The sequence below is a fragment of the Terrapene carolina genome, unplaced genomic scaffold, assembly GCF_002925995.2.
Source record: "Terrapene carolina triunguis isolate 2854851 unplaced genomic scaffold, T_m_triunguis-2.0 Scaffold233, whole genome shotgun sequence".
Taxonomy (NCBI): domain Eukaryota; kingdom Metazoa; phylum Chordata; order Testudines; family Emydidae; genus Terrapene; species Terrapene triunguis.
In genome coordinates this window covers 14,701,963-14,715,647 of record NW_020664584.1, presented here as the reverse complement: position 1 = coordinate 14,715,647, position 13,685 = coordinate 14,701,963, and the positions used below count along the sequence as shown (strand labels likewise).

At 40.2% G+C, this 13,685-nt stretch overlaps 2 protein-coding genes across 2 annotated transcripts; both read left to right on the top strand.

The window, feature by feature from the left end:
• Positions 1 to 234: 234 nt before the first annotated feature.
• On the top strand, positions 235 to 3,939 carry LOC112122535 (olfactory receptor 11A1-like). The gene is made up of 2 exons (XM_026656774.1): positions 235 to 244; positions 2,975 to 3,939. Exons 1-2 carry the CDS (start codon positions 235 to 237, stop codon positions 3,937 to 3,939), a joined length of 975 nt encoding a protein of 324 aa, XP_026512559.1.
• Positions 3,940 to 12,132: 8,193 nt separating this feature from the next.
• Positions 12,133 to 13,110, top strand: LOC112117384 (olfactory receptor 6N1-like). The gene has a single exon (XM_024215338.2). The coding sequence runs from the start codon at positions 12,133 to 12,135 to the stop codon at positions 13,108 to 13,110; it is 978 nt and encodes a 325-aa protein (XP_024071106.2).
• Positions 13,111 to 13,685: the final 575 nt, after the last annotated feature.

Sequence of the window (13,685 nt, the reverse complement as noted above, 5' to 3'; positions counted from 1 at the left end):
CCAATGCCTAGTTAATTATTTGTACCAAGTGGAAAAGCTTCAAGGGAAAAGATTGTGAAAGTCATACCCCTGAACATAGCCTGCTGGTCAGGAACTTCTTCTGGGATATGGAAGACTCGGGTTCAGTCCCTTGTTCCAAACTAGGAAGAGCAGGGATTTTTTCCTGAGAAAGAGCTAATGTAATGTGAGTAGGTCACCTACCTCCATGAGAGGGCTGACAGCTGCGCGTTCTGAATGGAGTTAGGTGCCCAACTGCTTTGGACCACAGGGGCTTAGACTATAGTCCACTCCTCGGCATTTCCTATTGGCTAGTTTTACAGCTCCTTACACCACGTGCTAGAGTCTGAGCGTCCCAATTTTTTGCCTAACTCTCCCCAGACCTAGCTGAGGGTTCCCCATTGGGCAGCAGGGCACCTAAAACGTGGGCATTGAAATGCTCAGTGTTGCCATGACTAAGGGCCAGAGTTTTAAAGGTATTTAGGTGCCTAGTGGGATTTTCCGAAGCTTCTAGGTGCCCAACCCCAATTGTGGGGCTAGCCCAATGTGCCCATGGTTCTACATCCCTGGTGCTATCAGTGCTGAAGTTGCATCAGTGTTGCATGATATCTCACAACAGTGGCAGGCACCATCCCACCATCTCAGAGAAGGGCAAGAATGGCACCATTGCTCTTTGCAGCTTCGTTCAAACCCAAGGAGACTCTCCAACTTTTCAGGTCTAAACCCAACTGATCAAAGATGATCAAACCCACCCCCCAAGGCAGACGGAGCCCAGTGTGATTTTGGAAGGTTGAGTTCTTCATCTCTTGTTGCTAATGGCTGTTCAGGTTGCCTGGCAACACAACAGTAGACATTATTTGGGTATATAATAGACTGCCCTGTAGCACATTGGCAACTGTGCTGTGATGATGGCAGATAATTTCTTGGCAGGTAAGTTAGACAGTTGTTTGTATTGGTGGCATTAAAAAAAAAGAAAAGACTTGTCTCTTTGTTTCTTGCATGCGTAACTCTACATCTAGGCTTGTAAGGATTAGCATTTTATTGGTAAATGTTGATTGCACTGAACACATACAAGCCAACAAAAAAAAATTCCATTGATAATAATCAGAATTTACACATAGACACAGTAAGGAAAATGCTTCTTGACAACTTATTAGGATTTCATTTAAGGATATTTATGTTTTATATTTTGACATGTGATGTTGACAATTTGTGTTTGAACAATTCTAAAACTTTAACTTTGTATATCTCAGTGTCTACTGTCATTATATAATTATTGTCTGACCCTCTCCATTGCCCACCTCCCACCCATAATTTCCTGCAACTGTGAAAATTTAAATAGATAAACATTGAAAAAAATGCTTAACGCCCATAATTTTGCATAATTGTGAAAAATTTAAATTGATAAACATTGAAAAAATGCTTCAAAATAAACACTAATATTTCTGACAAAACTATATAAAAAAAATCTAATTCTGCCAAGCCTACATATGAAGGTTGATATTTTCAAAGATGTTAAAGAGGTCTGTGCACCAAATTTTCATTAATTTTGAAATCTCATTCAAATTGTAACATTAGCATCTGAATTTCTTTCAAATCCTTTCATGATCAATGCTTTGAACTTGATAAAAGCCAACGAATCTTCTGTTTTCTGTGTGCAGTAGATTTATGTTTATATATGTCCATGTATTTCCATAGGTGGGCCAGATCCTCAGCTGGTGTAAATCAGTGTAACTCCTTTGGCTTTAGCTCCAGTTTGCATTAGCTAAGCTTCTGGCCCAGAATATTAATTGGTGTTTTATTTTGTATATGTATAGAATTGTGTATGTGTGTTTCCATATGTAATTATTATTAGAGTCAGTCAAATATTTTCTACTGAAATATTTTTTCAACACAAAATAGATCTTGGCCAAAAATGGAAATTTTTATTAGTTCCATAAATTTGCAGGCTCTATATGCAAATCTTGATAATACAAATACACATATAAGTCTCATATAACTATGGACATACAGATATAGTAACACACATTAACATCTGGCCATGCAACTCACAGTCACATTATAAAAAATAATGATTCGTGTTGGTGAGGAAATTATTTTTTCCATGTCAGAAATTCCAATATATTTCTTTTCATTTTCATATAACTTTTTTATTTTTGTTTTCATTAAAAACGGATGTCTTTTGTTTAAAAAAACCTGAAAAATGTTAATTTTCAGGTGCCAAAACCCCAAAAATAAAATGAAATAAAAAAAAAACTGTTGCAAGTTTTCTGTTGTTTGGCAAAAGCTTTCAATTATAACTATGTCTTATGTTCCAAAGTGACTCAGGGCAGGATTTCCAAAGGTATTTAGGCACCTAAAGATACAGAGAGTTGCCCAGTGGGATTTTCCAAAGCAACTTTCTTAGAAATAAGTGGGAGTTAGGGTCCTAAATACCTTTTAAAAGTTGCCCTAAATCCCTGTTGAAAATGAGTCTTAAGCCCTTAAATCACTTAGGTGTTTTCACACTGAGCAGCGTAATGTCTAAATACTTTTACAAATCTTGGTGTGAGAGATTAAGTGACTAGGGTAGCCACAGGCACATCCCAAGAATATCAAAGTTTCCTGTACTTCCAGAACGGCATAAGCCCACCCCCTCTGGTGTGACCTCACATGCATGTTGGCAGGGGTGGAGAAATGCGCACTGCAAAATGGCACCTTCCTTGGTGATACTGAACAAAACCACATCCAGCACCAGACCAAGGTAAAACCCTTCCAAAAACAGGACTGTCTGGCATAAACAGGACAAATGGCCTGCTGATAAGTGAGTGACATATCTGAAGTAACACAGTGACTGGTAGGCCCGGAACTAGAGGCCAGACATTTACGAGTGAGATATTGACACTGTGTATTAATCCAAGTTCTTATATTGCAAATTATATTGCTGAGTTTGTTCAATTTTCCTAGATACAACACATGAAAAACACTTGAATGGGAGAAAATCAAACATCCATCGCGGAATTCATCCTCCTGGGATTTGGGGATCTCCCTCAACTGAAGACCCTTCTCTTCCTGCTGTTTCTAGTGATCTACATTGTGACCATGGCCGGGAACATTCTCATTGTGGCCCTAGTTGTGACTGATCGGCAGCTTCACACCCTTATGTACTTCTTCCTGGGGAACTTGTCCTGCTTGGAGACCTGCTACACCTCCACCATACTTCCCAGGCTGCTGGCCAGTCTCCTGACTGGGGACAGAACCATTTCTGTGAGAGATTGCATTATACAATTTTATATTTTTGGTTCTCTGGCAGCCACAGAATGTTGTCTCTTATCCGTGATGTCCTATGATCGGTATTTAGCAATATGCAAACCACTGCATTATGCAGCCCTTACAAGTGGCAGGTTCTGCACCAAGCTAGTGGCTGGGTCTTGGATAGGTGGATTTATGTCTGTGGCCATCATAATATTTATGATTTCACAATTAACATTCTGTGGCCCCAATGAAATTGATCATTTCTTTTGTGATTTAAGCCCAATAATAAAGCTATCCTGCAGTGACATCTGCGTGTTGGAAGTTACAGCTGTCATTTTCTCCTCGATGTTTACTTTGCCACCATTTGCGTTAACCCTGGCATCCTACGTTCACATCATCTCCACCATCCTGAGAATCCCATCCACCATGGGGAGGCAAAAGGCCTTTTCCACCTGCTCCTCCCACCTCATTGTGGTGACAATTTTCTATGGAACTCTAGTCATCGTCTACATGCTACCAAAAAATGACACACTGAGAAGCCTCAACAAGGTGTTTTCTGTCTTCTACACAGTCCTGACTCCAATCGTTAATCCCCTCATCTATAGCCTGAGGAACAAAGAGGTGAAGGAGGCCCTGAGGAAAGCTCACAGTAAATTGCTGTCTTCACCACAAATATTTACAAAATCGAAGGTGATGTTTCTAGGTTAAAATGGAGTCAGGGGAGGCGGATGTGCATGAGTACTGCACATAGCAACAAGGGCGTGAGGGGCTGGTGCTTTCAGAATCAGAAGGCAAAGTCTGGGTTGCCTTTCGGTATGACTAGAGCTGGTCAGAACATTGCCAAGGAATTTTGTGTGTGTCTCGTGGTTATGAAAATGTCTTGAGTAGGGGGATCCCAGGGCCCAGTCCCTGCTCTGTCAGATTCTGAGTAATCTGGGATGAAAGATTCTGCTTTGGATCAGACAGAGCAGGGACATTAACCTATATCTTCCAGGATGATGTCCACACACACTCCTGAGATGGGTAGGTCACCCTCAGTAGACACTCAGATCACTGCATTTCCATCTCTGTGAATCAGCTGTGGTAGGGGCTCACTGAGTGACCAGTATCCCTTAGTGAGATTAGTCATGTCAGTAAAATTGTGATGCCACGCCACCGCACTGTGTGTTCTGGCTGTGTTAGATAAGGGCCCTTTAAAAATATCAGGCTGTGTATCTGCCACATGTGTTTACATAGATAAATAGATAGATAGATAGATAGATAGATAGATAGATGTGTGTCTATGGAGAGAGAGAGAGAGAAAGAGAGCGAGAGAAGGTCTTTTCCATGGATAGCAGTGTGTCCTCCAGTGAAACTGGGAGATTTCTATCCTGCACAAAGTGTCAGGAGACTGGATTTTATTCTCAACTCTGCCTCTGATCTGCTGCTCCATGCCTGTTTCCCCTCCCTTGCTCTGTCTGTCTTTTCCATTTAGATTGTAAACTTTGTGGACTGTCTTTCACTCTCTGTTATCATTATTGTCATCCCTCCATGGTGCTAGATGGGGAAAACACAAACACATTGGGTCAATGAGGTCACAGTCTCAGCTGGGGAGCTCTAGGTGCTCACGCAACAAAATAAATAATAGTAACCATCATCAAACTGTCATGGGTGCGCAATGGAACATTGCCTAGTGTTATTCTGGTGGAGTGGAGAAATGGTGTACGAGGGGTGAAAGAAAGTAACTGTTCTCCATCAGGTTGACTCCGGAAGGAACTTTTTCTCAAATATTTGAAAATTAAGGGAGGAGATGGGTAGAGTTCAGGTGACTGGGCAGAGTGCAGGTGATGTGGTCAAACATTCTCTTTTTCCATGGTTTTGTAATTTTTATGTCAATGTCATTTACACAAATGTGCATGGATGTAAGTCAATGCACCTCCCCTCTCTACTGTTGTTTTACCTTCTTTACCATGTCCTGCCTGAAATTCATTGTAACCACTACGGAGCAGAGATCTTTGCAGCTGTACTGCAAGGCACCTAGCACATCATGAAACCCTCTAAAACAAGTAAAACAAATAAAATAATAATTATTATTATGAATAGATACATATTATGGTCAGTGGCAAAACAAGATTCGTTCTGCTGCCCAGTGAGTAGGCATCAATCCCAACCTAGATAAATGAGAAGACAAGCTCTGAGTGACTATACTCATCCATGATTTGCCTTGAGACTGTCAAAAGAGATGCTAAGTATCTTGTGTAGTATCAGTAGGATGTTTGAAATTCATTAGTTAAGTATGTAGCAGTATGGATAGCCTGACTCATTTTCTGTAAACTCAGGTCTACACTCGAAACTTCAGCTGGTCTAGTAATGTTGCTAAGGGGTGTGATTATCTATGACATGTCTATGCTGACAAAAAGACAATTATATTGACATATCAGCTTCTGCTGAGACAGATTATTTCACTTGGGGGAACTGCTATAAGATATACCAACAAAGCACATTTTGGCTGGTGTAAGCTGTTTCTACACTATCCTGGCAAAGCTATCCTGGCAAATCATTTCCAAAGGGATCTAAGTTCCCTTTAATCTGCTCTGAATGTGTAAAGTGAATATAATCATAGTTGCATTCAGTGCCAAAGAGTTGTAAAGTGGCCTTAATGTAAATGAAAATCAGGCCCTAAATATTTACCTGTTGCATGTTAATGTCGTTATATGTGGATACATTGCATTTTTATGCTAACTTTGTGTGTCTCCATTTAAAACCTCGGCCATTACTTTTTTTATTGTCAGTGCTCCATTGTGCTAGATTCTGTGCAAACTCAAAAGTAGCTTGTAGGTTTTAAAGTGATTTTTTTCCCTAACCCCTCCCATATTTCTCCAGGCCACACTTCCCTCTTTTCTCATTGGCAAATCTTTGTGGGCCTTTTCCTCTAGCTATCTAGTGTGTTTCCAGTGTTGTGAGGTGGCAAGATAGGGCAGGCTACGGAGGAGTCCATGACGTGTATTAGAGGCATGTTTCATTATGTATCTACACTCTTGAGTACAGCCAGTCAGAAAACTGTTTCTTTATGTATAATTTCAATAAAAATGAAAATAAAAAGTAGGTGTCAAAACTTTTGGTTGAATGCTTGAAAACTGAAAATGTTCAGGTGTTCAATAAAACTTCTGGAAATCAAAAATTTAATCTGAAATATGCTAAAAACTGATTTTTTATGTTATTTTCTGATGACGTTTTATTTTTTCAAAAATACGGACACTGCATGAAAATATTTTAGTCAAAAAATAAATTCCATCCAAAAATAATGTGTATGGAATTTTTTTGACAAGCCCTTCCCTTGAGTACGCAAGCCACAAGAGTGTATGATCGTAGCCTCTAACACAGGGGTGGCCATCCTTTGGCTCCGGAGCCACATGCGGCTCTTCAGAAGGTAATATGCGGATCCTTGTATAGGCACCGACTCCGTGGCTGGAGCTACAGGTACCAACTTTCCAATGTGCTGGGGGGTGCTCACTGCTCAACCCCTGGCTCTGCCACAGGCATTAACTTCTAGAAGGATTTGGGGGCTGCCATCCATGGCTGTCAGGGAGAGCACAGGTTGAGAAGCTGTTTCCAGGTGATGGCAGAATGGAGGCAGAGTAATGTGTGGCTGGTAAAGAGGAGCAATCCCTGTTATTGAGTGTGATACACAGGGAAGGACAGGGGGTGCTGAAGAAACAATACAACTGCATCCAGATCCCACCCAGGGACTGTGCTTTTCCTGCCTGCCACAGTGTACAGAGCGGTTCAAAATATTCATGCACCGTGGATATCGGATCGTAGCACAGGAAGGGCTGGGAGATGAAGTCAGAAAGAAGACAGCATTCAGGAGGAAGAAGAGAGAGGAAAAATCTGCCTCCTCTCCCACATGCAGGAAGACTGAAGGAGAGCCTGAAATGTTGAAGAAAAGAAGTAATAGGTAAGAGGCAATGATGGACTAACTCCATCAAAGACATTGGAGATACAGCAGGAATGATAGTCTCCCTAGAGTGAAATGAGGCTGATGGAGGGTGACCTATAACCATGATCCCCCAGGCTGGCTGCCCTTTGACAACATCTGGATTCTGATGCTGTATCAGCATGTCCATATCATGTAGCAGCTACACAGCTCCATTCTACAGCACAGTCACTGCAAAGCACTGGCTAGGGAACCACATTCATGTGCCTCTCTGCTGCTTTCTTGGATGACCAATTGACTCCTCCTCATCTCTTCCAGGTCCATGGATTGAAGGTCTCTGTTCTAAATCCCATCCCTGTATCAAATGGAGCAGAAAACTTTGTGTCGTTCTGGAAGATTGACTTCTCTGCCATTTATTACTTGGTTGCCAGGCAACATCACAGCAGAGTCTATTTGGGGGAAATTCCCACATGGTCAACAAAATATATAAAGGTGATTGCAACACAGCACACCAGGAATCATACTGTGAAAGTGATACTCTGTGCCGGTGCAGGTGCATTACATTGAAATATTGAGGAAGAAGAAGAGACCTCCTTTTGGTGTCATTCTCCTCTCATTTAGCCCAGTTTTATAGCTGTCCATGTCTATTGACTTCAGTTCAGTTATTCCTGACTTATACAGGGGTAAGTGAAAGCAGAATTGTTTCCTAATTGACTCCTTAAAATGCTTAAATCTTCATTTTATTTTAAAGGATAACTAATCTACAGTATTGCAATTTTAAATGTGCACATATTTTATTTATTTATTTTTTATTGGTTCCTCCCTTCAAAACAAACTAATATAATAAATAAATAATAATAATAATAATAAAAATAATAATAATAAACAGAAACCACAGAAAGGTAAAGGAATTGGATGTGAAGGGGGAAAAGGGAGGAACAGGGCGGGGAAGGAAAAGGAGAGTAACATCTAGTTTCTATCCACTAGGGATTAATAAAAGTGTTTTTTTGCAAGTTAGAGCTAATCATTTCAAATTTGTCTTAGGCCCTTCCTTTTCTAAACATTACCTGCTCTAGTTGCTGTCACACGAGTGTAATTTGTACACTCGTGTGTTAAAAAGCCCCCAAATGACTGAGAACTTAAGAACTGGGAAGTAGCTGACTGTGAATGTCAATGATAATTGAACCTGGTGCTATTCTAAATAGAAAGAGCTATCAGCTATTCTGGGAACTGTTTCCATCATTTCGTATGGACTCAGTAGACATTCTGGGCTTCAGAATCATGTTTGTGGTTATTGTGCATGCTGGTTGAGTTGTTTGAGTGCTTGTCATTGATTTGTGTGTGGGTTGTGTTGTATTGGGACATAAGTGTTGATTTGTGCGGGTGACATATGAGGGGTTTGTACTGCAGTGTGGGTTCTATGTGTGTTCAGGTTTATTGTGTGTGCTCATTGCACTGTTTTGCGGGTGGTTGTGTTGATTTGTGTGGTGGTTGTGTTGTGCTGGGAGATTTGGGTTGATTTGTGTGGGTGTGGGCTGTGAAGGAGGGCTATGTGCACTTGTGGCTATTGTGTGTCGTGGTTCTGTTGTTGTGTGGCTAGTTGTGTTAATTTGTCAGCCTTCTTGATTTCATCTGTGATTAACTCTTTTTCCATGATAAATGGGGGACCTACGCTTTCCTTCATCTTTCTTTTCTCCTAATGTACTTCTAATTCCTCTTCTTCTTGCCTTTATCTCTTGCTAGTGAAACTCATTTTGTCCTACAGTCTTTCTGATTTTGTGGTGTTCTTCTGTACTCATCCTTAGCTATTTGTCCATGTTTGCACCTTTTGTAGGACTCCTTTTTTTGATGTTCAGGCTGAATACACTTCAGGATGACACATAGAGTCACAATCCTGGAATTGTATGATATAGTCTGCAATTTCAACCAAGCCAGTCATGACCAACATTTGGAATTTCAACCTACCTGCCCTACTTTTGCCATTGAAAATAATCTTTCTTTTTGACAATTAGATGAATAAGTCCCATTGAAACACTTTCAGCATTTCAAAAACATCAACCCTTTCATTCTGCATGAAGTCAAAATTCCAAACAGTGTAAATTTCCTTCTAGGTGGCCCTATTTCTTGCATTTCATTTCCCACGGTCTGTGAGTCATTCTCCTTCACTCACTGGGGAATTACTAGATTCCCCTGACTAGAGCATCCACACCTGAATAAGAGTGTGATTGTCTGTGAAGATGTATGTAACCATTCCCAAATGTTTATTTGAAAGTTGAAATGTTGGGTTCTAGTTGTGTGTTTGATTTTGTAGGAGCTAAGTTCATGAATAGAGAATGAGCACTAATGGTGTGCCAGATTACATCTGTACTTAAATTGAATAGATGAAGAACATCTTTCCACATTTTCACATATATTAGGTTATTACATCATTTACCAAATTTCAACCCTATCTGTGCTTTCTGGTATCAGTAATGGAGTTTCAAAAAAAGTGAGGGTGAAATAACAAACCATGACAGTTGTGCTTGTAGCAGCAAATCTTTCATGGTCATCAGAAGCCTTGTGTCTAATAGGTGACTTTAGAAATCAGCAAGTCCTTTCTATGCTTTGGAATATTGAATATCCCTACAGGTTTCTTTACTGGGGTAATTCCAAATATTAATCATGGTGAAAACCTACACGCAACTGTAACATCATAGTCTGTTTCCCCTCTCTGAAAGGACACTGGACAGTAGTCATTGGATCCATTCTCTGAATCCTATGTGCTGCTGAGCCCTCTAGATCTGGATAGTGACTGGTCACTGTTCCTACAGGTGGAGCTCTCAACACTCACGTTGTTCACCAGAGATGAGCCATTCACTTTCTCTGTTTTCTGGGCATAGATTACCCATGACCTCTGGCATGTTTCCTGCTACAAAAGAGATAATCTCTTCCAGAAAGATGGTTACAATTAGAAATAACTTTCATAAAACCAAATGGAATTAACAACTGGACCAAAATGTATTCCCCAAACTGCTGAAGCAGCCTCTCTAGCTATCCATGGTTGATAAATGCAAGGTAATGCACATTGGAAAACATAATTCCAACTATACATATAAAATGATGGGGTATAAATTAGCTGTTACCACTCAAGAAAGATACCTTGGAGTAATTGTGGATAGTTCCCTGAAAACATACACTCAATGTGCAGTGGCAGTGAAAAAAGCAAATATAATGTTGGGAATCATTAAGAAAGTGATAGATAAAAAGGCAGAAAATATTATATTGCCTCTATATAAACCCATGGTATGCCCACAGCTTGAATACTGCAAGCAGATGTGGTCGCCCCATCTCAAAAAAGATATATTGGAATTGGAAAAGGTTCAGAAAAGGGCAACACAAATGATTAGGGGTATGGAACAGCTTCCTTATGACGAGATATTAATAAGACTGGAACTTTTCAGCTTGGAAAAGAGACGACTAAGGGGGGATATGACTGAGGTCTATAAAATCATGAATGGTATGGAGAAAGTAAATAAGGAAGTATTATTTACTCCTCATAACACAAGAACTAGGGGTCCCCAAATGAAATTAATAGGCAGCAGGTTTAAAATAAACAAAAGTAATTATTTTTTTCACACATCACACAGTCAACCTGTGGAATTCTTTGACAGAGCATGTTGTGAAGGCTAAGACTATCACAGGGTTCAAAAAAGAGCTAGATACATTCATGAAGGATAGGTCCATCAATGGCTATTAACCAGTATGGGAAGGGATGGTGTCCCTAGCCTCTGTTTGTCAGAAGCTCGGAATGGATGGCAGGGGATGGATCACTTGATGATTACCTGTTCTGTTCATTCCCCCTGGGGCACCTGGCATTGGCCCCTGTTGGAAGACAGGATACTGGGCTAGAGGGACCTTTGGTCTGACCCAGTATGGCCTTCTTACGTTCTTATGTTCTTATGGTATGTTCTTTAATATGGTATCTCAAGGGCAGATTTTTAAAGGCACTGAGGGCACTATCTGCAGGTTTGGATGCATGGATAGTTTTCCAAATTTGGCCTTGGGCATATTTGAAAATTTTATCCATAAGTGATTGGCACTGAACAGATCTCAAAAAGGATTGTGTCTATCCTTGCAGAGAAATAAACATACTATCTGATTACCTTTAGGAGAGATTTGGGAGATATATCTTTGTAATATGAATGAGAAAAGAAAATGTCTAAAATATGTATTGGTAAACAAACGACTGATACCATTTCTGCAGAAACTGAGCAGCAAATAGAAAAATTTGATGTGACTGTGGTCCATGTTTGGTTTCTCTTCGAAGATTGCATCGGTCTCATTACTGTATGATAATACCTAAAGATTATATAGCACTTATTAACATTAACTTTGTCAAGTGGATTAAGTATTATGGTCTCCATTTTACACAAGAGCACGTGAGCATATGCAGAGACTACTTGTTTCCTAAATCTCAAGTCACATTAAGAAAATGGAAAGCGGTATCACACTGAAGCACAGAGACAGACAGTGACAAACCCAGAGGCAAGGAGTGGAGAGGCAGGAATGAAACTCAGGTTTCTGGAATCAAAAATCTAGAGTCCATTGCACTGCTGCACTCTATAGTGGAAACGTGTGCAAATGGGGTATGAGCCCAGCAACAATGTTTCTTCTAGCATTTTCTTATGAAATTAATGGGATGATATTTAATTCCCTTAGCCTCCAATATTAATCTCAGACACTGTGGCTAAAGTAATACACAAGCATGTTCAAGAAACAAAAGGTTAGATGTGTTCTACCAAAGAGATTCCAGACAGTAGCAATGTTTCCAAAATGAATTAACATAGGCTCTTTTCAAAAAAATTTACCTAGAATGCATCCGCCCTACAGAGTCTTGAGTCCACCATTGGGATGGCAATCTGCAGGGGGAAGCTGAAATTAAAATGTTGATTGTTTTGAAATGGAAGTTAGATGATCAATTGCAGAATTTGTTTTATTTACCCTAGATGAAATCCACAGAAAACAGATTTCAGGGAAATCAAACAACCGTCGCAGAATTCATCCTTCTGGGATTTGGGGTTCTCCCTGGACTGCATGGTGTTCTCTTCCTGATGTTCTTAGTGATCTACCTTGCAACGATGGCTGGGAACATTCTTATCATTGTGCTAGTTGTGACTGATCAGCACCTTCACACCCCCATGTACTTCTTCCTGGGGAACTTGTCCTGCTTGGAGACCTGCTACACTTCAGCCATCCTGCCCATGATGTTGGACAGTCTCCTGACTGGGGACAGAACCATTTCTGTTTCTGTCTGCATCACACAATTATATTTCTTTGGTTCTCTGGCAACCACAGAATGTTCTCTCTTATCTCTGATGTCCTATGATCGGTATTTAGCGATATGCAAACCTCTGCATTATGCAGCACTAATGAATGGCAAGTTCTGCTTCCAATTAGTGGTTGGGTCATGGATAGGTGGTTTTACGTCTGTTGCCATCTTAATATTTATGTTGTCACAATTAACATTCTGTGGCCCCAATGAAATTGATCATTTCTTTTGTGATTTAAGCCCAATAATGAAAATGTCCTGCAGTGACACTCATTGGCTGGAAATTTCAGCTGTCATACATGCATCCATATTCACATTTCCTCCATTTATATTGACCCTGGCATCTTATGTTCACATTGTCTCCACCATCCTGAGAATCCCGTCCACCACCGGCAGGCAAAAGGCCTTTTCCACCTGCTCCTCTCATCTCATTGTGGTGACAATTTTCTATGGAACCCTCATCATTGTGTATCTGCTATCGGATTCTGATGCACTGAGGGACCTGAACAAAGTGTGCTCTGTTTTCTATGGAGTCCTGACCCCTTTGGTTAACCCCCTCATCTACAGCCTGAGAAACATGGAGGTAAAGGAAGCCTTGAGAAAAGCTGTACTTAGATTTTTTGTCATTTACAGGAATACCTGCATTTCAAGCTAATAATATATATTTAATGGGCAATCATAGATATATGAACCTGCAAACTCTGGCTCATGTGTGTAGCCCAAGTTCATGTTACTGTGCCAGTGGAACGCAAGACTAGCAGGATCAGGACTTCCTGCGTCCAAGGGCAGAGCCTGGCAGTTTTTTACTTTGGCTATGTGATATATGTTGGAAAAAAATTAGTATTCCAAATCTTAAGACATTCACTGCACCCCCATTTCCACTCCCATCTCTGAAGCATACAGTGTATCCTCCTTGAACGTATAGTACTTATTCCTGGTGTGTGGATGACTTTCAAATAAATATGATAATTAGCTCATGCTAATGAAATAATTTAAAATGTGCTCTTTCAGAAAGTTAACATTTGTCCTTGCTCCCTGTTTGTCCTGAGTGATCTTAAAAGTGGGAAAGAATACACTTCAATTAGAACACATTTTAAATACTGTATAGTTTACATTTGAAGGCATTTTGTTTTAATGAAGCTAAATTGTTAAGAAAGGTTGTGATTAAATAATAGTTTTCGAACAGATGGTGCATATGACAAAGTCTGTAGCCCAGGGTCACTCTTAAGT